The sequence below is a fragment of the Schistocerca nitens genome, chromosome 3, assembly GCF_023898315.1.
Source record: "Schistocerca nitens isolate TAMUIC-IGC-003100 chromosome 3, iqSchNite1.1, whole genome shotgun sequence".
NCBI classification, from domain to species: Eukaryota; Metazoa; Arthropoda; class Insecta; order Orthoptera; family Acrididae; genus Schistocerca; species Schistocerca nitens.
Genome location: NC_064616.1, coordinates 462,868,674 through 462,895,898, shown reverse-complemented (window position 1 = coordinate 462,895,898; position 27,225 = coordinate 462,868,674). Strand labels below are relative to the sequence as shown.

The window sequence follows — 27,225 nt, the reverse complement described above, 5'->3', positions numbered from 1 at the left end:
GCAGTGAAAGTAGAGAGAATAGCTCGTCCATTCTGAGGTAGCCAATGGAGCCAAAATAGCTTAAATGATCCCTCTGACAACAGTTTGTTCCCCATCAGTGTGCATAGTGACAGGAGTATATAGAATGGGAAATCACTGGCACAAAACTCAGTGTCCTATATCTGACAAAGTCATGATTCTGATGATAAAAGAAAATTCTGCAGCACAGTTTCATTAAATAATGAGTGTGATTGTTGACTCAAAACATTGTCAATTTGTTCACTTGCATCTAATTACAGCTGGGAAATAATTAAAGTAAACTGATCAGCATCTGAGACAATGCCATGTAACCTGAAAATGACTTCCTACTGCGTAATCCAAAGTTGTGCTCTTGTAGATCAGAAGGAAGAAATTTTTATGTTGCTGACTCTGTTACTGTTGTTGTTGTTGTTGTTTGAGATAGTGATGGGAACTGCAGCAGTTGGCAGTGGTACAGAATGGCTTACCAACAACAAACCTTGAGATTCTGTCTTTACTGTGTTGCCATGATGAAAAGGAAAAGTCTCCATTCAGTTTATGGTCCTCACTTTAAGGAGTATGTCAATATGATGTTCTTTAATGAACAAGCTTTGTTAATACCAACATTTTATTATATCTTTCCACACCACTCAGTAACATAAGATCCCATACACATTAGAACAACAAGAGCAAGCAAAGAACACCATAATAAAAAAAATCATAAAAGACAAAGATCATTTGCATATTCTAAGATAAAGGTCAAGGATTGTCTTTATCTTAATGACTGTCCTCAAATTTATTGACTCCCAATGTGTCCACCAAAGCATCATTTGTATTGGTGACAAAGGGATCCATATATGGATATACATGTCCAAACATGGAGTATGACATAGAGTGAGCAATGTACTGGTAGACTACAATTTATGTGAGACAGGCCATATCAGTTCACCAGACTGGAGCTCTACAAATCACTGATGCAACAACACAGACAAATGATACACCACAATTGGTGGCTTTGTATTGACTACAGCCTGAAAGAAATCATTACCAACAAGTTGACAGTTCACTAGACGTTTTGGCCTATCTGGCTAACCAGCAAGTAAATCACAGTTTGGAGTAGTTGTCTGTGTTTCTATCATTGCACACAATGAGCAGTCAGAGCTTGATCAGGGCAAATAGAGATGTGGTAACCATTTGACTGTACTACACATAGTTAGTAGATCAGATTAACAGGAAAGTAAATCAGAACTAACAACTAGTGCACTCCCTCTTGTTACCTCCAGTGCTACAATATGAGATGATGAGGAAATAGAAGAGGAAGTGATTTAATGAAACTGTGGACAGACAGTGCCACTGCCTGACAAATATAGTAAAGCACCCAGAAGACATGGTTTGATGTCAATGTAAGTTCACACATATACAAAACATTGGATGTTATATGAATGATTAAAGTTGCAATTTTCCATGACAGGTAGTATGGCAACAAGTGTGCATTAGCGTTTATCATGGTTAGTGTAGTTATCATGTGAGCATAAGCAGGACAAGAACAGTGTCAGAAGTGGAATGATTTCTGTGAAGGACATGGAAATTCCACATACTCATGTGACACATCATTATCAGCTCCTGACTGAGTTTGAAAGAGGCCTTATTGTTGGTCTCTATTTGTGCAGTTTTCAGATTTTTGTGGAATTCAGATTTGGCAGTTGTCTGAAATTGGACTGCATGGGAATGTGATGCCAGTTCAACCATCATCAAGGTTCTGGCCAATCACATCTTACTACCCAAAGGTAGGCTCCCCATACTTTGCATGAAGCATATTGTAATCCCTTCACATCTGTGCATGGCATCCAAGAGAAAGCAATGGACACCTTACAACATTCTGTGTCCTCCTGTGCCATTGGCTGGAGATTAGCAGCAGAGTGAATTACCATCCCATGCATAGGCTTTTATTATCATCACAACACAGATGGTAGGCAGCAGTGCTGTGACAAAGCAGGAAGGAAGAAATTTTTATGTTGCTGACTCTGTTACTGTTGTTGTTGTTGTTTGAGATAGTCCTGTTCCAGAGGTTGCCCCTCAGTCTGCAAGATCCAGGCAGTCACAGAGGGTGGGCTTACTGGTAGTTGGGAGCTCCAACGTCAGGCACGTAATGGGGCCCCTTAGGGCTATGGCAGCAAGAGAGGGGAAGAAAACCAATGTGCACTCCGTGTGCATACCGGGGGGAGTCATTCCAGATGTGGAAAGGGTCCTTCCGGATGCCATGAAGGGTACAGGGTGCACCCATCTGCAGGTGGTCGCTCATGTCGGCACCAATGATGTGTGTCGCTATGGATAGGAGGAAATCCTCTCTGGCTTCCGGCGGCTATCTGATTTGGTGAAGACTGCCAGTCTCGCTAGTGGGATGAAAGCAGAGCTCACCATCTGCAGCATCGTCGACAGGACTGACTGCGGACCTTTGGTACAGAGCCGAGTGGAGGGTCTGAATCAGAGGCTGAGATGGTTCTGCGACCGTGTGGGCTGCAGATTCCTCGACTTGTGCCATAGGGTGGTGGGGTTTCGGGTTCCGCTGGATAGGTCAGAAGTCCACTACACGCAGCAAGCAGCTACACGGGTAGCAGGGGTCGTGTGGCGTGGACTGGGCAGTTTTTTACGTTAGATGGCCTCGGGCAAGTACAGAAAGGGCAAGAGCTTCAAAGGGTGTGGGGCAAAGTCAGGACATGCGGGGACCAAGCAGCAATCGGTATTGTAATTGTAAACTGTCGTAGCTGCATTGGTAAAGTACCGGAACTTCAAGCACTGATAGAAAGCACTGAAGCTGATATCATTATAGGTACAGAAAGCTGGCTGAAGCCAGAGATAAACTCAGCCAAAATTTTTACAAAGGTACAGACGGTGTTTAGAAAGGATAGATTGCATGCAACCGGTGGTGGCGTGTTCATCGCTGTTGGTAGTAGTTTATCCTGTAGTGTAGTAGAAGTGGATAGTTCCTGTCAAAGAATATGGGTGGAGGTTACACTCAACAACCGAGCTAGGTCAATAATTGGCTCCTTTTACCGACCTCCTGACTCAGCAGCATTAGTTGCAGAACAACTGAGAGAAAATTTGGAATACATTGCACATAAATTTTCTCAGCATATTACAGTCTTAGGTGGAGATTTCAATTTACCAGATATAGACTGGGACACTCAGATGTTTAGGACGGGTGGTAGGGACAGAGCATCGAGTGACATTATACTGAGTGCACTATCCGAAAATTATCTCGAGCAATTAAACAGAGAACCGACTCGTGGAGATAACATCTTGGACCTGCTGATAACAAACAGACCAGAACTTTTCGACTCTGTAAGTGCAGAACAGGGAATCAGTGATCATAAGGCCGTTGCACCATCCCTGAATATGGAAGTTAATAGGAATATAAAAAAAAAAAGGGAGGAAGGTTTATCTGTTTAGCAAGAGTAATAGAAGGCAGATTTCTGACTACCTAACAGATCAAAATGAAAATTTCTGTTCCGACACTGATAATGTTGAGTGTTTATGGAAAAAGTTTAAGGCAATTGTAAAATGCGTTTTAGACAGGTACGTGCTGAGTAAAACTGTGAGGGACGGGAAAAACCCACCGTGGTTCAATAACAAAGTTAGGAAGCTACTGCAAAAGCAAAGATAGCTTCACTCCAAGTTTAAATGCAGCCAAAACCTCTCACACAAACAGAACCTAAACGATGTCAAAGTTAGCGTAAGGAGGGCTATGCGTGAAGCGTTCAGTGAATTCGAAATTAAAATTCTATGTACCGACTTAACAGAAAATCCTAGGAAGTTCTGGTCTTACGTTAAATCAGTAAGTGGCTCAAAACAGCATATCCAGGCACTATGGGATGATGATGGCATTGAAACAGAGGATGACACATGTAAAGCTGAAATACTAAACACCTTTTTCCAAAGCTGTTTCACAGAGGAAGACCGCACTGCAGTTCCTTCTCTAAATCCTCGCACAAACGAAAAAATGGCTGACATCGAAATAAGTGTCCAAGGAATAGAAAAGCAACTGGAATCACTCAACAGAGGAAAGTCCACTGGACCTGATGGGATACTAATTCGTTTCTACACAGAGTACGCGAAAGAACTTGCCCCCCTTCTGAGAGCCGTGTACCGCAAGTCTCTAGAGGAACGGAAGGTTCCAAATGATTGGAAAAGAGCACAGGTAGTCCCAGTCTTCAAGAAGGGTCGTCGAGCAGATGTGCAAAACTATAGACCTATATCTCTGATGTCGATCTGTTGTAGAATTTTAGAACATGTTTTTTGCTCGAGTATCATGTCGTGTTTGGAAACCCAGAATCTACTCTGTAGGAATCAACATGGATTCCGGAAACAGCGATCGTGTGAGACCCAACTCGCTTTATTTGTTCATGAGACCCAGAAAATATTAGATACAGGCTCCCAGGTAGATGCTATTTTCCTTGACTTCCAGAAGGCATTCGATACAGTTCCGCACTGTCCCTTATAAACAACGTAAGAGCCTACGGAATATCAGACCAGCTGTGTGGCTGGATTGAAGAGTTTTTAGCAAACAGAACACAGCATGTTGTTATCAATGGAGAGATGTCTACAGACGTTAAAGTAACCTCTGGCATGCCACAGGGGAGTGGTATGGGACCATTGCTTTTCACAATATATATAAATGACCTAGTAGATAGTGTCGGAAGTTCCATGCGGCTTTTTGTGGATGATGCTGTAGTATACAGAGAAGTTGCAGCATTAGAAAATTGTAGCGAAATGCAGGAAGATCTGCAGTGGTTAGGCACTTGGTGCAGGGAGTGGCAACTGACCCTTAACATAGACAAATGTAATGTATTGCGAATACATAGAAAGAAGGATCTTTTATTGTATGATTATATGATAGCGGAACAAACACTGGTAGCAGTTACTTCTGTAAAATATCTGGGAGTATGCGTGCAGAATGATTTGAAGTGGAATGATCATATAAAATTAATTGTTGGTAAGGCGGGTACCAGGTTGAGATTCATTGGGAGAGTGCTTAGAAAATGTAGTCCATCAACAAAGGAGGTGGCTTACAAAACACTCGTTCGACCTATACTTGAGTATTCCTCAACAGTGTGGGATCCATACCAGATCGGGTTGACGGAGGAGATAGAGAAGATCCAAAGAAGAGGGGTGCGTTTCGTCACAGGGTTATTTGGTAACCGTGATAGCGTTACGGAGATGTTTAGCAAACTCAAGTGGCAGACTCTGCAAGAGAGGCGCTCTGTATCGCGGTGTAGCTTGCTCGCCAGGTTTCGAGAGGGTGCGTTTCTGGATGAGGTATCGAATATATTGCTTCCCCCTACTTATACCTCCCGAGGAGATCACGAATGTAAAATTAGAGAGATTCGAGCGCGCATGGAGGCTTTCAGACAGTCGTTCTTCCCGCGAACCATACGCGACTGGAACAGAAAAGGGTGGTAATGACAGTGGCATGTAAAGTGCCCTCCGCCACACACCATTGGGTGGCTTGCGGAGTATAAATGTAGATGTAGATGTAGATGTAGATGTACTGCTGATGCATGTTGTGGCAATGGGTGTGCAGTGAATCACAGTTCTGCACTATCCTGGATTACCTTATCAGTGCATATGGTGACTACTTTGAAAGAGGTTCCATTCTTCTGATGTTTTGGAGAGAAACACTTGTGTTACTCCTGGCATTATGGTGTGGGGCCATTGGGTATGATTTCAGGTCACAGCGAGTAGTCATCACTGGAACTCTCATGGTACAACAATAAGTCATGTACATCTCCCAGCCTCATGTGTTATCTCTCATGCAACAATAATGTGGTACTATTTTTCCACAGAACAGTGCTCATCCAAGTATGGCACATATCTCTGACAACGTATTTCTCTATCAGCTGTCTGCATGATGAGGTACCTTTATGGTCAGCATCTGTCCCAGACAGAACATGTGTGGGACTAGCTGAGACATGAATTCCAATCCAGTATCCAGGATACCAATGGCAAGTCACAAAGAGTTGTGGGCCAGGTTGCCTCAAGAGGATAGAACAGCTTTATGACAGCCTTTCCAGCCAAATCAGCACATGCATCTAGGCCAGAGTGGGTTAAAAAAAAAAAAATCATCATTGCCTTGAATTTCGATTTTGACATTCGTGCTTTTTTTTGTCGTGGAGAACCAGGAGTTTTCCAATGCATCGATTGGCGTTTAGTTTTGGGATCGTAAGTAAAAAACCACGATTCATCGCAAGTAATAACATTTTGTAAGAAGGTGGGATCACTTTCAATGTTTTCCAGGATGTCAGAACAAATCATTCTTTGACGTTCCTTCTGTTCAATTGTGAGACACTTTGGAACCATTTTTGAACACACTTTGTTCATGTTGAAACTTTCATGAAGAATCTGCCTAACACTTTCCTTGTCAACTCCTGTTAACTCAGACACTGCTCTGATTGTTAAACGGCGATCTTGTCGAACAAGTTTACCGATTTTTTCAATGTTTGCATCAGTTTTTGCTGACAATGGTCTGCCAGTGCGAGTGTCATCACTGGTGTCTTCGCGGCCATCTTTAAATCGTTTAAACCACTCAAACACTTGTGTTCGTGATAAACAATCATCGCCGTACACTTGTTGTAACATTACAAACGTTTCACTTGCAGATTTTCTTAGTTTCAAACAAAATTTGATGTTAACACACTGTTCTTTCTGTACACTCAACATTTTCCGACGCACAGACAAAACGTCAACTACTTAAAACAGACGCCACGGGCAGACTGAGTGCAGGAGGCAGATGAAACTCGAGCAGTAGGCGGAGCGAGAGTCACGTGACAGGCCACGCGACTTTCAGCCTTATTGCATTCGTTTTATTGTTTCACCAGTACTAGTCCGGTTTTTTTCTAGCCACACCTCGTATACAGCACATGACAAAAATAGTGATGCACCCACAAGAGGAGGAGGAGGAGGAGACGATGTGGAAATTCATGTGTTGAGAGGGTATACAGTGTCATGTCAGTGCTTACAACAATGATTCAACTTTACAATGAACTTGGAAGTATAGCCCATTTATCAATATGATGTTGTGCCCAATTTGGTGTGGATGCATACAGTTATTCAGCTGGGAAAGATGTCATAAGGCTATTGTATCCTCTCCTGAGGCAAGCTGGTCCACAACTTTTGTATCTGGTTCTTGGCATCGTGGATACTCTCACTGGGACAGAGTTGACATCTAAGCTGACCCACAGATGTTCTATAGGTGATAGATGCGAGGATCCTGCTGCCCAAATGAGTACCTCAACATCAAGCACACGAGAAGTAACACATGAAGTTGCAGGATGTCTGTGAAGAAACATTGTGCCATCTAAGCCCCCTCAATCACTACCAGCTGGACTTTAACTTATATTCAGTGGCTCTTCAAACCATGATGACACCAGGAGTAAAACCACTGCGCTTTTCTAAAATATTGGAAGAATGAGCCACCTACCCAGGTGACTGACGTATCAACAACAATGGTCATCCATTGTAGTGGAGAACTGCCATTTATTGCTGAACTTAATGTGCTGTCATTCATCAGTAATCCATACTTCCAGATCATGGCTCCACTCCAGATATAGCCATTTGTGTTCTTGGTGTTAATGTTATCCTATGATGGGATGGTAATTTTCTAGTCTGTCTGGTGCTACTCTCTAACCAGAGGTGCAGGTTGATGTAGAATGCTGCAGGGAGGCCATTATTTGTTGTCAGATAGCTGGTAGAGATGTGACAGACTTACAATGTTCATGGTGCACAATACTGTGATTCTGTCTTGTAGTGATCAGACATGGTCAACTAGGAACCTGATGACAAGTACACCTGCCCTCATGTCTTTATGCAGCCCATCATTAAGCCTGTCATATCCAAATGCCCAAAAAATTTATTTACTGCATCAATTGATCAGAGGTTCATGCTCTTTCTATTATCTATCTGACCTAGGGACAATACTAAAAACAATCAACACAAATGAACTCTGCTGACTGTTCCATCTGTCACATAGAACTGTATTTACATACCCACCAATGGTGTCTATGTGTAGGAAGTTACATTAACATCCAATAATATCTTATGACTGCTTTCCTTTTTTGTCAGGCAGTGTATAATGATTACCTGTAATGTGCATCTTAGTTGTTCTTGCATGATTTCTAACATCTGTCAACTTTCCATCAGGGCATCATTTTAGCCTTCCCTTCTCTCTTGTGATCTAGCCAAGAGCTTGATTGGTTCATCTACTATCCACTTGCCCCAATATCTGTCCCATTAGTTCAATTAGTAGCTTCTTTCTCAAGAGCTTATTGGCAAACCTTTGTTAAAACTCAACATCCATGAATCCCTGGTAGGCAGATAATTTACACTCATTACTCTATTCTATAATTTTGTTCATGACTTACACGTGGTCCATTCTAACTCATTGTATTTGTTATGTGGCTAGTATCAATGTTTGTAAATATTTCATTCATTATGAGCAGGAGCCTATGTGCTCTTTGGTTCTTTATGTAACATCTTATCTTTCTTGTGAGGTACAGCAATTTAAGTATTGTTCTAGTTTCTCAGAAATGTCTCCTAACTCTGATATTTTGTAAATAATTTTACACATTTGAGGTACCATAATTAAGCTTATTCATTTCAGGAACAAAAAAGAAAATCATTCTAACACAGTTGAAATGTCAGTTGCTTTTATATAAATTTCACCAAACTAGTAATCATAGACTGTTTTGGCTGTGTGCTGGCAGCTTCTGGTGCTAACATTGCAGTATGTTACTGAAATGCTGTGAAGCATGAAAGCATTAAATTTTAGAAAAACAGTTTACATTATTAATTTGCATCTGTTTTATACCACAAACTCACTATTGTATCTCAATTCTATACTTACAAAATTAATATATGTTTGATACTTATACATCATTATGACTCCCTTCTTGTCTATCAAGGAAGGTAGCACAATGGTTAGCACAGTGGTCTCAAATTGGGGAGAATGATGGTTCAAACCTGTGTCCAGCCATCCTGATTTAGGTTTCCCATGATTTCCCTACATCACTTCCGGCAAATTCTAGGATGGTTAGTTTGGAAGGGTATAACCGACTTCCTTCTCCATCCTTTCTTAATCTGAAGTGACCACTGACCTTGCTGTTTGGTCACCTCCCCCGAATCAACCAACCAGTCTTCTTGTCTAAGTTGTAAATATTATTTAACATGGTAGAGCTTTGAGAATACTCACCTGCAAAGCATTAAATAGAAGCTGATGTTCAAATTTCTTAACACCAAGAATCTGTTGAAACATATCATACAGCTGTTCCTTTGAGAGTATTAGCTCACTGTTGAGAGACTGTTGCTGCATCCTTGATGGCCTTTTAGTATCTTCTTCACCAACTGAAAAATTGAAGATTGCTCCTTTAACACATCATCTGTGACTAGTAACTAAGAGCTTCTAGTTGATTATGTTCCATGAATCATGTTCACAATATATCACTATAAAATGTCAGTGATGTACAAAAGTAAAATGTGTGCTAGGTGGCTACCTGTGGAATGTTTATACCAGTAAATCTTACTGAACTTCAGGTTAAAGCTACTCTAGCTTAAAATTAACTGAATGAAGCACTTCCCCTCCAGCCCCATTCTCCCTATCCCCACCCCAACTCCACCATTATGAACTGCATCATAATCAAAGGAAAATACTCCTGATTCTCGTATATGGGTATACGACAGAATATCATTTACACCACATATATAGCAATAACAAGAATGGACCTAATATTGATCACTATGGTACACATGTAATAATCAGCATCCACTCTGAAATTTTGTTTTGTCAGGTACATCAACTTCATTTCTTAATGTGACACACTGCAATCTTTTAGGTAGATAGGACGAAAACAAATTATCAGAATGATCTCTGATAGTATAACACTGGAGTTCTACACAATGAACTAGTTCCACAAGCAAAAGAATGTACAGACTAGCAGTATTTTATCAGTTAAATTTTGTAATTTGTTTATTGAAAAGTTGTGGAGAGAGTCTCCAAAATCCAAAAAGAAACTGACTAAATATCTCACTTTGAGAAAGGTGTGTTAATCCTCTTGTATGCAAACCCTTTTCCAGTACCTTCAGGAAGGAGATAAACAATGAGACTGGTCAGTAATTATTATCTACCTTATTACACAGTATATTTCAGCTGGTCTGGAATTTTACCATGTGATTGTGATGTATTGTGTATATAATTCAATATACTGTGTACAAAAAATTTTAAAATTTTAACTGAGGTGTTATTAACTGCATGGAATACTGTCCTCTTGAGAGAGTCAATTTATATGGCAGACAATGGAACAACTGCAAATAGGTTTTAATTATGCAGCATTTCTCCTTGCACATATTTGGTTGGTTTACCCTTGTGAACTGCCCATATTAACCTCTTTTGAGTTACTTAAAGGAAGTGATTATTATTTTCCTGACTTCTGTAATAACTTAAGCTCCACATTTGCTAATAGTGAAACCACAAAATCAGTTAAATAGTTCCTATATTAATTTAATTTATGAAGTATCTGTGCTAACAGAATAGAAATGCAGAAAACACAAGTCCGAAAACAATTTCTTAGACTCACCAAAATGAAACAATAATACAACCTCCAAAAGAACAACAGACTCGATCCCAACTGTGGACCAAAACAAATATAAAATAACAGCTAATAATAGAAAACACCTGACTCTTCGCGGGCAGTGATCACAATAAACGATTCTACAATGTAAAGATGTTCATCCATTTGCAAGAGATCGGCCAGCTAGAAGAGGCATCTGGCTGCCAGGGTGGCAGCTCTATATACTTCCAAGTGGCGTGTTGAACTACCTTTGGTTGACAGTGCGCTACCCTATAAACCCCGTCTGGCAGATGTATCTGCCAGAACTATTTACAATCACATGCCTGGCATATCAAAGCAGTTCCTGGGCTAGCTGTGACATCTGGTGAAGCTGTTCTGCAGGTTCTGTGAATTTGTAGCGGTCCCTGGCGGCCGTTGGTGGAGACCTGGTGTTGTGTTGTGGCCGCTGGTAAATATTTGTGTTGACAACACAGACGACGTAAGACAATAAACGATTCTACAATGTAAAGATGTTCATCCATCTGCAAGAGATCGGCCAGCTAGAAGAGGCATCTGGCTGCCAGGGTGGCAGCTCTATATACTTCCAAGTGGCGTGTTGAACTACCTTTGGTTGACAGTGCACTACCCTATAAACCCCGTCTGGCAAATGTATCTGCCAGAACTATTTACAATCACATGCCTGGCATATCAAAGCAGTTCCTGGGCTAGCTGTGACATCTGGTGAAGCTGTTCTGCAGGTTCTGTGAATGTGTAGCGGTCCCTGGCGGCCGTTGGTGGAGACCTGGTGTTGTGTTGTGGCCGCTGGTAAATATTTGTGTTGACAACACAGACGACGTAAGTTTTCCTGATGAACATATGCCCTGTGATGCAGGCATCCCATGTTGGTTGGACGTTAAGTGGGATGCTGATGCAGTAGGTGCTACAATGTATGAAGTGGGTGGCCACAGCAATTTAAATACCTAATTTTATTAATTTCTGATATTTACAGAGGTTTTTAATTTTTTAATAACTAAGAGACCACAGTAATTCTCATAATATCAAATCAGTACCATCTCAATTTTTGCTCTATGATTTCCATTTAATTTTCTTTTCCTTAGACGTGTTGTTATAATTTGTTTGTGATTTGTGGCCTTTTTTTATACATATGGTGTCTGTTCTTTCAGACATTAAGGCAAGGATGACCGACTGATGACTTCAGGCACAAAGGCACACCATGCTCAAACACTTATGGGAACTGCAAAAATTCCACAAGTAATGTGGATAATTGGGAAGAGAATATGCATCAGTAGTGTTTGGATAAGTTGACAATCTGGGTCTGATGGGAGGTATGCTACAATAGTCCATGCAGTTGTGATGACCACTATGTGTGGATGACACAGTAGTCAGTGCACCTGCCTAGTAACCAGGAGATGTGGGTCTGAATCCCAGTCCAGTACAAATTCTCAACTTCCCCCACAGATTTAAATCAATACCCACTGGCAGCTAATGTCATTAATGTCTCTGTGGCTTTTTTGCTGCCTCATTAGTTAAATAATGTGTTGTTTTATGGGAAAGCCATTCATTGTTAATAAATGATAAAAGTTCATCCTAAACTACATTACATTTAGGGCTGGCATCCATTTTGTCATGCTGAATGCCAAACTATGACTGTTTCCTTCAGTCCCTGCCCTGTTTGGTTGTATTGTAGGTTTATCATTGAACTACTTATTGTTGACCAAATGCCATTGAGTACAGTATTTGGGGGCAGGATACCATTATAAAAGACCAGTGAAAGTGAATTATCTTGCTACAGCTCCAAAATAAATCTTTTAGATGCTCCTGCTCAACTTGTTGATAAGTGGCTGATAAAGGGGACTTACACTTACCTACTGATGCAATTTCTCTCTCACACAAACATTGTTTGTTGGTTGATGGTGAGGAGGAGAGAATTCATTTACATTATCCACAATGATGGTTTACCCTCTCTTAGCTCTTTTCCCACTGAAGTTATCGTTCCCATAGATATAATACCTTTTGTCAAATGTGTCATGTAATTTTACATGAATTTCTTAGCAATATAAGCACAAAGCACTACACTAGCATGAATCCAGTTATTAACTTTGTACAACAGGAGACATTTTATTTTATATTTTCCCTCATGTTTCCTGTTAATGTGGGGACACTGTGAGATTTTGGACTCAGTAAGTGATCTTGCAGGCTCCTACACACTGACTTTGATTCTGGTCATTTCTGCATGGATTATCATCTGATTCACCACATGGTACCAGTGCAATATGGCCTGGTGGATTTCATACCTTTCTTTTGACAATTCCAATTTTTATCACCAATATCACCAATTTCTCCTTCAATGGAGATACTGGTGATTTAGCAATTGGGGACACACTCTCTGATTGTTATTGGCCTGGCTAATAGGATGATCATTTCCTAGAAAATCTAGTTAACAATGTGGAGTAGACTATTGATTTAGCTGTTACTTCCAGCAGAGCATGTATACCTGCCAATACAAGCGACTGTTCTGGATTCAGTTGCTTAATTTTGAGTACATGAATCCCATTTCTGAAAAACTGACACAATCACAAATGCAAATAGTGGGTTCAATGTTGGCAGCTTCTGAATCATATATAACTTTTCTGTCTCAGAGAAATAAGTAACCTCATAACTTAATCTTATGTGTATTCTTTTCCTCTATAAGAACAGGAGAGTAAAACAGTTCCCACAGAATAGTGTTGCAGAACATGTTGTTCCATTTTCATAAACTGGCCAGCTGTATTTCTTGCAGAGTATGGTGGTATGCCTACACGGCTGGCACTTGAAACAGTGCATGTAGTTATGATGTATGGTGTTCATTGTAAGTGAATAAATTTTGATTTCATATGATCTGGAAGTGTCAGAGAATTAAGTGTGTATGTTAAAGAGGCTGTATTTTTAACAGACCATTAACACTCTTCATAATATTGTTCACATTGGATCCTCTTTTACCTTTTCTTTTAGTTCTTAATTCATGATACTCAGAAAATCTCTGCAAGACATAATATCCTTTCTTGAATTTAGAACATTGTGAATTCTTTAAGAAGTTATTTAAGATGACTGCTAGGTGAAGAAAAAGTGTACTTCATGAATGAAAATAGATTATTTTCAAATAAAATGTGCTTGACTGCTGTGCAATTCACTGTTAATCAAGTATTAGTATCTGTTCATATAGTAAAACTGAAAGGTGAGCATTTTTCACATGAAAAATTTGAAAAATATTTTGTCTAAACAGTAACTATCAAATGTGTATCTTTTGTCATCAGTTTTATTTTGAGTAACTCAAATTAATGTCAATCAAAATTGCAAATGCTTCTAAAATCTAGTACAAATCAATCATTTTACATACATTTATGTGAAGTGTCATTCTCACCCTCTTTTATGCAAATTTCCTGATCTTGCATCAGAACATCTGTCTTATGGTTTGCCCAATTCATTTATATGAACCTTGTGATCTTATGTCAGAAATGAATATTATATATAGCCTGACAGTAAGTAAAGCACCCACAAGACATGGCAGTTATGTAACTGATTGAAGCTGCAATTCTCTGTGACAGGCAGAACATCCATCAGAGTGCACTAGTGTTGTGCATATTCAGTATTGTTACCAGTCCAGGTAGTGTATATAAAGAGCATGAACAAAATCAGATGTTGAGGGATCACTGAGAAAGATATGGGGATATTTTGTACAAGTCCGAGACAACATTATTAGTACCTGACAGAGTCTGAAACAGGTCTCATTTTGTGTCTCCATTTGATTGGCTGATTGAATCACATAATATGTGGAATTTTATGTGACTGTGGCCTAATGTTGGGCTGTGTGGAAAACTGAAAGCAGGTATTGTCATTTTCAAATTTCTAGTCAACCATATCTGGCCATTACAAGGGAGTAACCCCTTATTGTACATCAAGCCCATTTTAAGCCCTTCACCTCTGTGCATGCCATGCAAGAACAAGTAATTAACTGCATAAAACAATCTATGTGATTCTGTACCCATGATGGTGGACTAGCGATTTACCATCCCAAGTGTATGCTGCTGTCAACAAAATACAAATATTTCATTTTTAGTGATGACATTACTGGGATGCATGATAAATGGCATTGCATTGTGTTCAGTGATGATTCATGGTTCTGCACTACCCTGGATGACCATTGTCAGTGAGTATGGTGTCATAGGGGGACCTCCCATTCTGCCATTGTTTTGGACAGGCACAGTGGTGTTAGTCTCAGTGTTATTATGTCGGGAGCCATTGGGTTTGACTTCAAGTCAAAGCTGGTAGTCACTGAGCGAACTCTGATGGCACAACAGTGTGTCACAGACATTATATATCCTTATGTGTTACCTCTTATGTGACAACCTCATGATGCCATTTTTCTCATCCACACATGGCAGGTGTCTTTATGAACTGTCGATGTGATGTTGAGTTTCTCTCATGGCCAGCTTGATCTCCAGATCTCTCCCCAACAGAGCATGTGTGGGATCAGCTGATATGGCAACTCTGTCTCGGTACCAAAATACATAATATCAAGAACCGGTTACAATAATTATGGGCCAGCATGCCCCAGGAGAGGATTTAATGGCTTTATGACATTCTTCACAACTGAGTCAGTACATGCACATAGGCCAGAGTGACAAATGTCATACTGGTGAGTTGGCTTATACTGCCACAATTTTGTGAATTTTAGTGATTGCAGTAATCAATAAAATAACATCACACACTCTCTCAAACCAAGAAGTTTCATTTTGTTTGCTACTCCCTGTATGAGTGCTTCACTTTTTGTGTCAGGAAGTGTATATTGTTTCTTATTGGCATATATCTGAACATTTAAGGTTGTGTTGTGAGATGATTTTAACAAATAAATGACCATGAAAAAAAAAATCAGGTTAGTGAGCAGTGAAATATAATGTAATTTATGCCATTTTTGTTTCATTGAGGTTTACACAGTGGATAGATCTATTTACAAATCAAGGAGGCTTTCTCCTGTCACCTTATCATACATCATAAAGAAACAGACTGATTGAGGGGGAGCTGGAAGAAGCCATAACTGAATTATCCAGGATTAGGAGAGAGGTTGAAAACTGGCAGACAGTAAGGCAGTAAAGAGAAAAAATTTTTGTTGCAAAAAATAGTTGTAATTAGTTTTCAGAGCTGAGTTGAGAGGAGCATGATTATCCAAGAAAAGTATGTGTAGAAAACATACTACTGACCTCATTCATTTTTAAGGAACCCAAGTTTGTATGAGTGAGTAAGTTGCAGAAGGTACTGCTACTAGTAACTTAGCATGGGTGAGGTATAGGCACTTCGTTACAGGATATGCTAGGTACAAGGAGGATCATAGAGTACGAGTGAGCTGGGAAGGTAACTGTTTGGACAGGCAGAGGTCATACAACACAGGTGCTGACTTTGATATGACAGATTCCTTAACTTCGGTTTTGTTGTCTTGGCATTATGCTCAGCTAGGTACAAGCAATGAGGTAAAACATGTTAAAGTTGAAAGTAAATGCCACTGATTATGTCTGACTTGGTACACATTGCTCTGTTACCTAGTAGTATTACTAGCAGATGGTGTTTCACTTATTGCCAACATCTTAACACGTCAGGGGAAACAAACTTTCAGACATGATTAATTAGGGTATAGTGGGTGAGTCTCAGGACAGTTATGGCCACATTTCTGATGTGGTATGAAGACAACTGCCAGCAAATACCACATGAGAGAAGAGCATTATTGCCTTCTCATTTGGAGGGAGGTCCTAGTGTTAAGCAGCCCCATGAAGTTAGTAAGGCAAACATTGGGCTAAAGACAAATTGTACAAATTCTTTAAGATAGCTGTAATAGAATGTACAAGATTTAAGCAGAAAAGATGGTGAATTAAAAGGGCTGTTAACTGTCGAACTTGTAGGAATTCAGCACTCTGCATCAGTGAGCACTTTTTACAGGAAACACAGACACAATGCAACAATTACCGAATTTGAAATGATATGCTGCTTCTGTTAGCAAGCCTATAGATGTGGTCTACTTTGTGTATTTGTTACAAATAGTTCATTATCAAAAGTTATAAAACTGAAACTAATAAGTGTCCTGAAAAATACTTCAAGAATTGTGCAAGTGAATCTACACAGAAAAGGGGACTATTATTGTATGTATATATGTATCTAAGGAACTTCAACAGGTATTAATTTCCTCTTGGCTTATAGAAAATATGGAAGACCTTTCAAGTCAACTTCATATTCAATCAAAATGCACAACTATTCCAAATGCCTTTAATTAAACTTCTGAACTGCAGGTATTAAATCAAATCAACTTATTAATCTATTAAAATGTCACCCTAAGAGGCCACATTATATGGTCAAGTGAATGTAAAAATGATTAACCAGATATTCACTGGCCAATACAAACATATGACCATGAGACTAAAGTTTTGTTTAAAAATTTGTTTCATAATAGATGCAGAATTAATGACATTCATGTCACAAAAAGAGTCATTAATGAAAACAACAATAAGATTGGCAGTTGTACACTGCAGACAGTAACCTGAAAATGGAAATGAAGTATTTGACTCCTGTGTTTGTAATTATTATCCTCAGTGAAGAAACTAAAAGTTAGGGTTAGTTAATTACATGGATAATATGTGGCACATATAAACCACCAGAAAATTTGGTGATCAAAATAAAATGAAGCTTTGAAAGCAAGTGTAAGAAGCTATAGGAAGGTACACACGAAGTGCACAGTAGCAGCATAATTTTAGGAATTATCGAATAATGAAGTTATCTATTAAAATCAATCTGGAAAGTTGTTAATGATAATGCGGTCAGAAATAAAGTGAGGCACACAAATTCACTATAAAAACTGATGGAAGGACTGTTGAGAATCTCATACATACTGCTGGCATATTTAACAAACATTACACAAATAGAGCTTAAAATTTAAATAAACAGAATTTAATTTAAAAAAATAGAACATCACATGTTACTGATGGTTTCCCAAATGTAATCATTAAACAAAATTTGAGAGAAATAAACTTTCAGATAATTGATATAATCAATCTGGTCTTTAGTATAGGAATATTACCCAACAAATCTTAAACAAACTACACCAAACACACTTCAGAAGACTAATGAGATACAAAACAAACAAATCTACCATTGAGCTTTTCTAAAATAGTTGAAAGTGTTATGGAACAAATGTTATCACATCTAGCTTTTTAAATAAAAAGGCATTGTTTCTTAATGATAAAAAAGGTTCCAGGAAAAAACTTAAATAGTTGTGTTTTCCTTCTTGAAGTATGTTCTGAATGATATAGACCAAGATTAATAACACTGTTGCTGTTTCTAGACCTACCAAAGCTTTTGATGTGAATAATCATGATATGTTGCTTAGAGAGTTATGGAAAAAGGTATCTCAGGAATTGTATATTACTGGCAGAAAAGAGACAGTAGAAATACATCATGAAAATAAAAGTTTTTTGTCATTATGTATTAAACAGTGTACTTCAAGGATTTGCATTAGGCCTTCTGTTATTCTTGATAAATGATTTAAAACACCACTTGATAGCAGCCAGAGAAAGCATTGTTTCGTAGATGATATTAACATGACATAATGAAGCAAATTTACAGAAGAAGGTCCATGATGTAACTGGTGATAAAATGGTATTATGAGCCTTAGACACACAAAAACAAAAGTTAGAAGCAATACAATGATACAATTAGAAGCCTGTAGCACTGAAAATGTCTCTTACACAGTGTGTGTTACATTTTGTTTATCTTCTGTGTTTTGTATATCTCTTTAGAAGGGACTTTCCTATACCAGTGTAGAAACTTATCAAAGAACCCATGTGATGTGTAATGTTCCAATGTTGCACTGCACATTTGTCACAGAACTATGCCAAAAGCTTAAACTTTTGGAGCAATGGTGGCACACTCCATTCCCCAGCTCATGGACTACAAGTCTGCCAAACCTGTACCTAACTGAGATAGGCCATGTTCATTGAAGTGCTCACCATATGGCATGGCTCAGGGTGGAAACGTAATTATTTGACTACTATATACTCAGTGACCTTTATTACCTACATTTACAACGTTTTATATACAGCTTCTTTGGCATCTATCTACATCTACATCCATACTCCACAATCCACCAGATGGTGTGTGGCACAGGCTACATTGAGTACCTCTATTGGTTTTCCCTTCTATTCCAGTCTCATATTGTTCATGGAAAGAAAGATTGTTGGTATGCCTCTTTGTGGGCTCTAATCTATCTGATTTTATCCTCATGGTCTCTTTGCGAGATATACATAGGAGGAAGCAATACTCTGCTTGACTCCTCGGTGAAGGTATTTTCTCAAAACTTCAACAAAAGCCCGTACTGAGCTACTGAGCATCTCTCCTGCACAGTCTTCCACTGGAGTTTATCTATCATCTCCTTAACGCTTTCGCAATTACTAGATGATCCTGTAATGAAGTGCGCTGCTCTCCATTGGATCTTCTCTATCTCTTCTATCAACCCTATCTGGTACGGATCCCACACTGCTGAGCAATATTCATGCAGTGGGTGAACAAATGTACCGTAACATGCTTCCTTTGTTTTCAGATTGCATCTCCTTAGAATTCTTCCAATGAACTTCAGTCTGGCATCTGCTTTACCGATGATCAACTTTATATGATCATTTCATTTTAAATCACTCCTAATGCCTACTCCCAGATAGTTTATGGAATTAACTGCTTCCAGTTGCTGACCTGCTATATTGTAGCTAAATGATAAAGGATCTTTCTTTCTATGTATTCGCAGCACATTACACTTGTCTAAATTGAGATTCAATTGCCATTCCCTGCACCATGCGCCAATTCGTTGCAGATCCTCCAGCATTTCAGTACAATTTTCCATTGTTACAACCTCTCGATATACTACAGCATCATCCGTAAAAAGCCTCAGTGCACTTCCGATGTTATCCACAAGGTCATTTATGTATATCGCGAATAGCGACAGTCCTACGACACTCCCCTGCGGCACACCTGAAATCACTCTTACGGAAGACTTCTCTCCATTGAGAATGACATGCTGCATTCTGTTATCTAGGAACTCTTCAATCCAATCACACAATTGGTCTGATAGTCCATATGTTCTTACTTTTTTCATTAAATGACTGTGGGGAACTGTATCGAACACCTTGCGGAAGTCAAGAAACATAGCATCTACCTGGGAACCTATGTCTATGGCACTCTCAGTATTGTGGATGAATAGCACGAGCTGGGTTTCACATGATTGTCTTTTTCAAAACCCATGCTGATTCCTACAGAGTAGATTTCTAGTCTCCAGAAAAGTCATTCTACTCGAACATAATACGTGTCCCAAAATTCTACATCGTCTTTTTCAAAACCCATGCTGATTCCTACAGAGTAGATTTCTAGTCTCCAGAAAAGTCATTCTACTCGAACATAATACGTGTTCCGAAATTCTACAACTGATCAACTTTAGAGATATAGGTCTATAGTTCTGCACATCTGTTCAATGTCCCTTCTTGAAAATGGGGATGACCTGTGCCCTTTTCCAATCCTTTGGAACACTACGCTCTTCTAGAGACCTACGGTACACTGCTGCAAGAAAGGGAGCAAGTTCATTCATGTACTCTGTGTAAAATCAATCTGGTATCCCATCAGGTCCAATGGCTTTTCCTCTTTTGAGCGATTTTAATTGTTTTTCTATCCCTCTGTCATCTATTTCAATATCTATCATTTAGTCAGCTGTGCGACAATCTAGAGAAGGCACTACAGTGCAGTCTTTCTCTTTATTGAGGTGCTCACCATATGGCATGGCTGAGGGTGGAAATGTAATTATTTGACTACTATATACTCAGTGGCCTCTATTACCTACATTTACAACACTGGATATATTACATTGAATCCTCAGGGGAGAGAACTATTTCTGGTTTATCAGTATGAGGTAAGAGGCTATTTATACATAACATGAAGAGAAGAGGACTAAGTATCAATCTCAGTCATCAATCAATCTTGCCTTTCCTTCTTATCCCATACGGTAAGTCTCCTCAGACCCAGGGCACTGGCTGACTTTCCCAAAATCTACCCCCTTTTCCTAGACCTCTCCAGTCCTTTTCCTTCACCCTTCTTCCTTCTCCTTCAACCCTTCTGCATGAAGAAGTAGCCACTGGCTCCGAAAGCTTGCCAATCACAGCAGTCTATTATGTATGTGTTCTGCTGCCACTTGGTGAGTAGATTTTAATCTATCAATTAAATAACTTTTTCAATAACTGATTGTTTTCATTGTCATATTAGTACACCAAAATAAATTTGTTACAAGTGATTTATCATGAAACCTGAAGTAAATGGTTAAAACTATCTTTCTATTTCCAGTAAATAAAATAGAAAGTTTGGTAATATGAAGTTGTGGTAGAACATAAATGACTCAGAGGTAAAGATAACAACTCAATGTTAAGCCTTTGGATGAATCCTTTTCTGAGCTTTAAATCCCCCCCCCCCCCTCTCTCTCTCTCCCTCTCTCTCTCTCTCTCTCTCTCTATCTATCTTGTGTGGCTACATTGCGCAACCATAACATAAACCCTATACCCTTCATCCCTGTCTTTCGTCTTTTCCCAACACCACTATATTTCCCAGATTGTGCAGGTAGGAACAACATATCTCACAAATTTTCTGGTATTGCAACCCTACTAGATAGACTTTCATTAGTCCTTATCTTGCAAGTCCCTCTGACCTTACTCACATACCACTTCTCAAGTTACCATCCATTCCATCTCAACAGCTCTCTGCCCCCATTTTAGTTGGATATATAGGTCTGTGTTTTCTTCATCCACACTTTTTACCATGGTTCCTCTGTATCCTACAACCAACGTAGCCCTCATCATCACCATTTCCATTCCATTAATGTTACTCCACACCACATTTTCTATTATTGTATAAATTTTGCCATATGAGTCTTTTCCATTCTGCACTATTAGTATTTTGTAACTGTTTCTATACACGCATTTCATACTCTCATCCTCTGCCAGTTTTTTTGCTTGTGTTTTACTTTCTCTTGTATACACAAATAACATTTTTTTCACTGTTTCCATACCTAACAGTAAGTATTTTCACTTCATAAGTACAACTGCAAATATACAGTATTATTTGGAAGCATTAACTTTTCATTGTTATCAAATTTTCTCCAATTGACTGTTTATATGTTATTTATTTATCTATGTCTGAATTTTATCTCCTTGTAGTTGGTTCCCCTCTGGTTATTCCAACTTTTTCTTCTCTCTATGTCTGGGCAAACAAAAACCCTTTCTAAGTCAGAAGAAAGGAAGACTAGGCTTTAATGTCCTATCAGCAACAAGGTCATTTAAGTCAGAGCACAAGCATAGTGTGGTGTCACCGCTAGACACCACACTTGCTAGGTGGTAACTTAAATCGGCCGCGGTCCTGTAGTACATGTCGGACCCACGTGTCGCCACTGTGTAATCGCAAACCTAGCGCCACCACATGGCAGGTCACAAGACACGGACTAGACCTCACCCCAGTTGTACGGACGACATTGCTTGCGACCAGAAGTACGACGCCCTCCTCTCATTTGCCGAGAGACAGATAGAATAGCCTTCAGCTTAGTCCATAGCTACTACCTAGCAAGGCGCCATTTGTATCAGTGCTTATAGCTTACTACTATTCAAGAGATGTATTCCAACAAGAGAATAAAAGTTAAGTAACATCTACGTACTTTTCTTCTTATTCATTAATAAGTCTCATGTTCCAGAACTTCAAGCCCGTCTGCGTTAGTTTAGCGTGCACCTAGCTACCTCATTGTGTCTATGCTGTATGAGCTAGACACAACATTATTTGGCGACGAGGAGTGGTGCCGCGCCCACGTTGCATAAATTGATTGTACTTTGCTCTGATTTGCTTGTGTCATGGCTTCGCCACAATCTCCAGATGTACTGTCCGAATTTTTTCGCTTGCAGAATCAGCAGACGCAGGCGTTATTGGAAGCCCTTGGACAGCTCGTCCAGGGTCAACGTGCGCTGCAAAACGATGCGGCAGCCGCCGCTTCTGCGCTACCGCTGCCACAAAACGCTGTTGCACCTCCCTTTCGGCCATACGTGGCGGCCGACGAGTCGTGGACTGAATGGTCCCGACAATTTGCCTTCCATCTAGCAGCCTACAGAATTCAAGGTAATGAGCGGCAGCCGTTTTTGCTTTCTTGTGTCGGTGTGTCTACCTACCGTGTGATAGTGAAATTGTTTCCCCGACGCGACGTAGCAACTCTGTCCTACGAAGAAATTTTGTCTGCTTTAGATGCCTATTTCAAAGAAACAGTAAATGTAGTTGCAAAACGGTATACGTTCTTTCGTACAAAACGTACGGCCGGTCAGACTAATAGGGAGTGGGTTGCAACTTTGCAAGGACTTACTAGGGAGTGTGCCTTTGAATGTGACTGTGGACTTCCTTATTCAGATACTATGGTGCGTGATGCAATAGCACAGAACGTGTCTGATGTTCGCATACGGGAACAGATTTTGAAACTAGTTAATCCCTCCCTTCAACAAGTGATAGACATATTGGATAGGCAAGACACACTTGACTTTGCTCAGGACTCATTTGAAACTTCGCCAGCAGTGTGTCACATAAACCGGCCCGCCGGCCGCGCTGCACGGGACGCTAAACGGGCCTCGCGCCCGTCCGCACAGCAGCGGCAGCCTAGCTCGCAAACACGTGCGCCGCGAAAGCAAGCAAATGCAGTGAAATCATGCCCGCGGTGTGCAACTAGACATTCGCGTGAAAATTGCCCGTCACGCCAAGCTATTTGCGTTTACTGCCAAAAGAAAGGACATGTTCAAAGTGTTTGCCAGAAAAAGCTTAGATCAGACAATCACAATAATTCCAGGCCCTTTGCTTTGCGCCGGAATCGAACCCAGGACAATCAGGCTCGTGGACCTTCACCCATGGACATTCATGTAGTTCATTCCCACCCGTCCAGTGACACTTTAGCTAACAGTGACTGTGTTTGTCCCACCAACAGTGTGCGTCGACGTCGCCGGAAATCCCGTAAAGTCGCAAGTGCTTCTGTACCTGTATCAGTTCAAATCGCGCGTGACAGTCGCTCTTGTCGTCAACTGGACAATAAACTTTTTGTTGACTTGGACTTTGAAGGCAAAGTGATACCATTCCAGCTCGATACCGGAGCTGCAGTTTCATTGCTCAATCACGACACGTACAAACAGCTGGGCGCACCGCCATTGCGTGCCGCAAATGTTAATTTAACTAGTTACTCAGGACAGCAGATCCCTGTGTTCGGACAGTGCAGCCTTATTGCAACATACAAGGGACAGACAAAACTTGTGTCATTTTACGTTCTTCGTTCTTCTGGTGCAGTGAACTTGTTTGGTTTAGATTTGTTTCAATTATTTAATTTGTCTATAGTAAATCAGGTCCTATCAGTGAATCAGACTGTGCCTTCCGCCAGTGTTTCTAGTCTTTGTGACGAATTTGCAGACATTTTTGCACCGGGCCTTGGTTGCGCTAAGAACTATGCTGCACATTTGGAATTGAAAGACAACGCGCAACCGAAATTTTTCAGAGCGCGCAATGTTCCCCACGCATTGCGTGATGAGGTCGCAAGAACATTGCACAATTTAGAATCTCAAGGTGTAATTGAACGTGTGCAGGCTTCTCTCTGGGCCTCACCCTTAGTAATTTTGCCAAAACCTTCCGGAAAATTGAGACTTTGTGTGGACTTCAAGGCAACTGTGAATCCTCACCTTGTGACTGCTACTTTTCCTTTGCCCCGCCCGGAAGATCTTTTTGACAAACTGTGCCCGGGAAAATATTTTTCCAAATTGGACCTAGCAGATGCGTACTTGCAAATACCTGTGGACGAAGAATCTCAGCGCGTCTTAGTGGTAAACACGCATCTTGGCTTGTATCGCATCAAAAGACTGCCAGTCGGGTGTGCATCCGCACCTGCATTGTTTTAGCAATATTTCCAAACAGGTTTGTGCCGCGCGCTTCTTTCATTTCAGCTCCGCTTCATCGCTTACGCCGTAAAGGTGTTCCGTTCGTCTGGACGACGGAATGCGAACGCGCCTTTCGCCAGTTGAAATCGGCGTTACTTTCAAATACTTGCCTTACGCCATTCGATCCCCGAAAACCCCTTTTGTTGATGGTAGATGCATCGGATTTCGGGATCGGTGCTGTGCTTGCGCACAAAGATGGCTCGCATGATCGCCCTATTGCCTTTGCGTCAAAATTGCTCTCATCTGCGCAAAGAAATTATTCACAAATGGAGAAAGAAGCTTTAGCTCTCGTGTTTGGTGTTACCAAGTTCCATGACTTCTTGTATGGTCGTCACTTTACAATCATCACGGACCACAAACCTCTGACATCGCTTTTTCATCCGAACAAGCCTGTACCTCCACGTACAGCGCAGAAATTCATTCGCTGGTCTCTTTTTCTCTCGCAGTACCGCTACGATATCTTGTATCGGTCCACTGCTAAGCACGGAAACGCTGATGCGTTGTCCCGTTTGCCTGTTGCTGAGGATAAAGCATTCGATTCTTCCGAACTTGCTTGCATGTTCATTGATTCAGAAACCGATGACGTGGTCGCATCGTTTCCGATTGATTTTCGTCGTGTAGCTACAGCCACAGCTGCTGACCCTGTCCTTGCTACTGTTTTGCGTTTTGTTGCTACGCAATGGCCCTTGTCAAAGTCACGGATCGAAGATCCTTTGGTTCGCCGTTTTTTTTGCTCACAAGGAGAGACTTTTTGTACGGCGTGGTGTTTTGTTGTTGCGTTCCGATAATGATCAGTCCAGAGTCGTAGTCCCACGTTCGTTACAGTCCTCTGTCTTAAAGCTTCTTCACCAAGGACATTGGGGTATAGTGCGTACGAAACAACTTGCTCGTCAGCACTGTACTTGGTTCGGAATCGATGCTGCGATTACGAATATGTGCTCCTCTTGCGTGGCGTGTGCCGAACAACAATCCGCACCGCCGTGGAAATTCTTTGCATGGCCGAAAGCCACTTCCCCTTGGCAACGCTTGCACATCGATTTTGCTGGTCCATTCTGGAATGCTCGATGGTTGGTTGTGGTCGATGCTTTCAGTACTTTTCCTTTCGTTGTCCGAATGTCTTCCACGACGTCTTCTGCCACAATCCAAGCCTTGTCTGCTATCTTTTGCATTGAAGGTCTTCCGCAGACTATTGTTTCCGACAATGGTCCACAATTCATGTCCGCAGAATTTCAGTCATTCTGCACGGCCAATGGTATTCAACATCTGACATCCGCGCCGTTTTCGCCTCAGTCAAACGGTGCCGCTGAACGATTGGTCCGGACTTTCAAGTCCCAGATGTTGAAATTGAAAGAATCGCATTCCCGGGAGGACGCTTTGTTACTCTTTTTGTCTTCGTATCGATCTCAGCCCCGCGATGGTCGCTCGCCGGCTGAATTGCTCCATGGTCGTCCTCATCGCACCCTGATGTCTTTGCTGCATCCGCCGCATCAGGTTCCTGTGCAGCGGCAGACTCCTGCTTTTGCTCCTGGCGACGTTGTCTATTATCGCAACTATCGCGGTTCACAGCGTTGGCTCGCAGGGCGCATTCTTCGCTGCCTCGGCCGCGCGATGTATTTGGTATTGGGGGCCTCTGGTGAGGTGCGTCGGCATCTCAATCAGCTGCGCCTCTGTCGTCGCCTGGGTTCTGCCGCTCCCCGTCTGCTTTCAGCGACGGTGCCGTCAGGTCGGCGCCTTGGGGACCCATCTACTGGCTCGCCTCATCCCCAGGTGTTACCGACGCTGCCTTCCATTTTGCCTCATGGCGTCGCGCCGCCGCCGCCGCAGCCGCCGCCGGCGCCGCCCGCAGCGGACGCTTCGCTGCAGCCGCCTGGCGCCTCCCTGGGTCACGCGCCGCCGCTCGCTTCCCGTGACCAGCCGTCCTCCGCCATGGACCTCTTGCCCGCTCCGGACCGGATGTCGTCTTCGCCCGTCGGGTGCTCCGACCACATGGAGGTCGACCCTTCGGCCCCTCCTTGTCTCATTACGTGCGCATACACCGCATGTTGACGTGCACCCTGGACTAGGTTTGCAGGCGTTTCCTAGCTCCCCTCGGACCGAATGGCCGGGTGCGGGTGGCACAGCCTCGCCTGTTGTTAGGCTCCCCACCTCATCGCATACGTCAACATGGGGTCCTCCCCACGGCGGGCGGAAGCCTTATCTCACGACCGTTCGCCGATTTGCGGGGGAGGAATGTGGTGTCACCGCTAGACACCACACTTGCTAGGTGGTAACTTAAATCGGCCGCGGTCCTGTAGTACATGTCGGACCCGCGTGTCGCCACTGTGTAATCGCAAACCTAGCGCCACCACATGGCAGGTCACAAGACACGGACTAGACCTCGCCCCAGTTGTACGGACGACATTGCTTGCGACCAGAAGTACGACGCCTTCCTCTCATTTGCCGAGAGACAGATAGAATAGCCTTCAGCTTAGTCCATAGCTACTACCTAGCAAGGCGCCATTTGTATCAGTGCTTATAGCTTACTACTATTCAAGAGATGTATTCCAACAAGAGAATAAAAGTTA

General features: G+C 41.4%; 1 protein-coding gene across 1 annotated transcript in view; it reads right to left on the bottom strand.

Annotated features, from left to right (window-relative positions):
* Window positions 1-27,225, bottom strand: part of LOC126248390 (calcium-dependent secretion activator-like) — a 1,500,396-nt gene that overhangs the window by 850,271 nt on the left and 622,900 nt on the right. Inside the window, exon 7 of the mRNA XM_049949341.1 lies at window positions 9,242-9,393. Within this exon, the coding sequence (XP_049805298.1) occupies window positions 9,242-9,393 (152 nt within the window). The remainder of the gene's footprint in view (window positions 1-9,241; window positions 9,394-27,225) is intronic.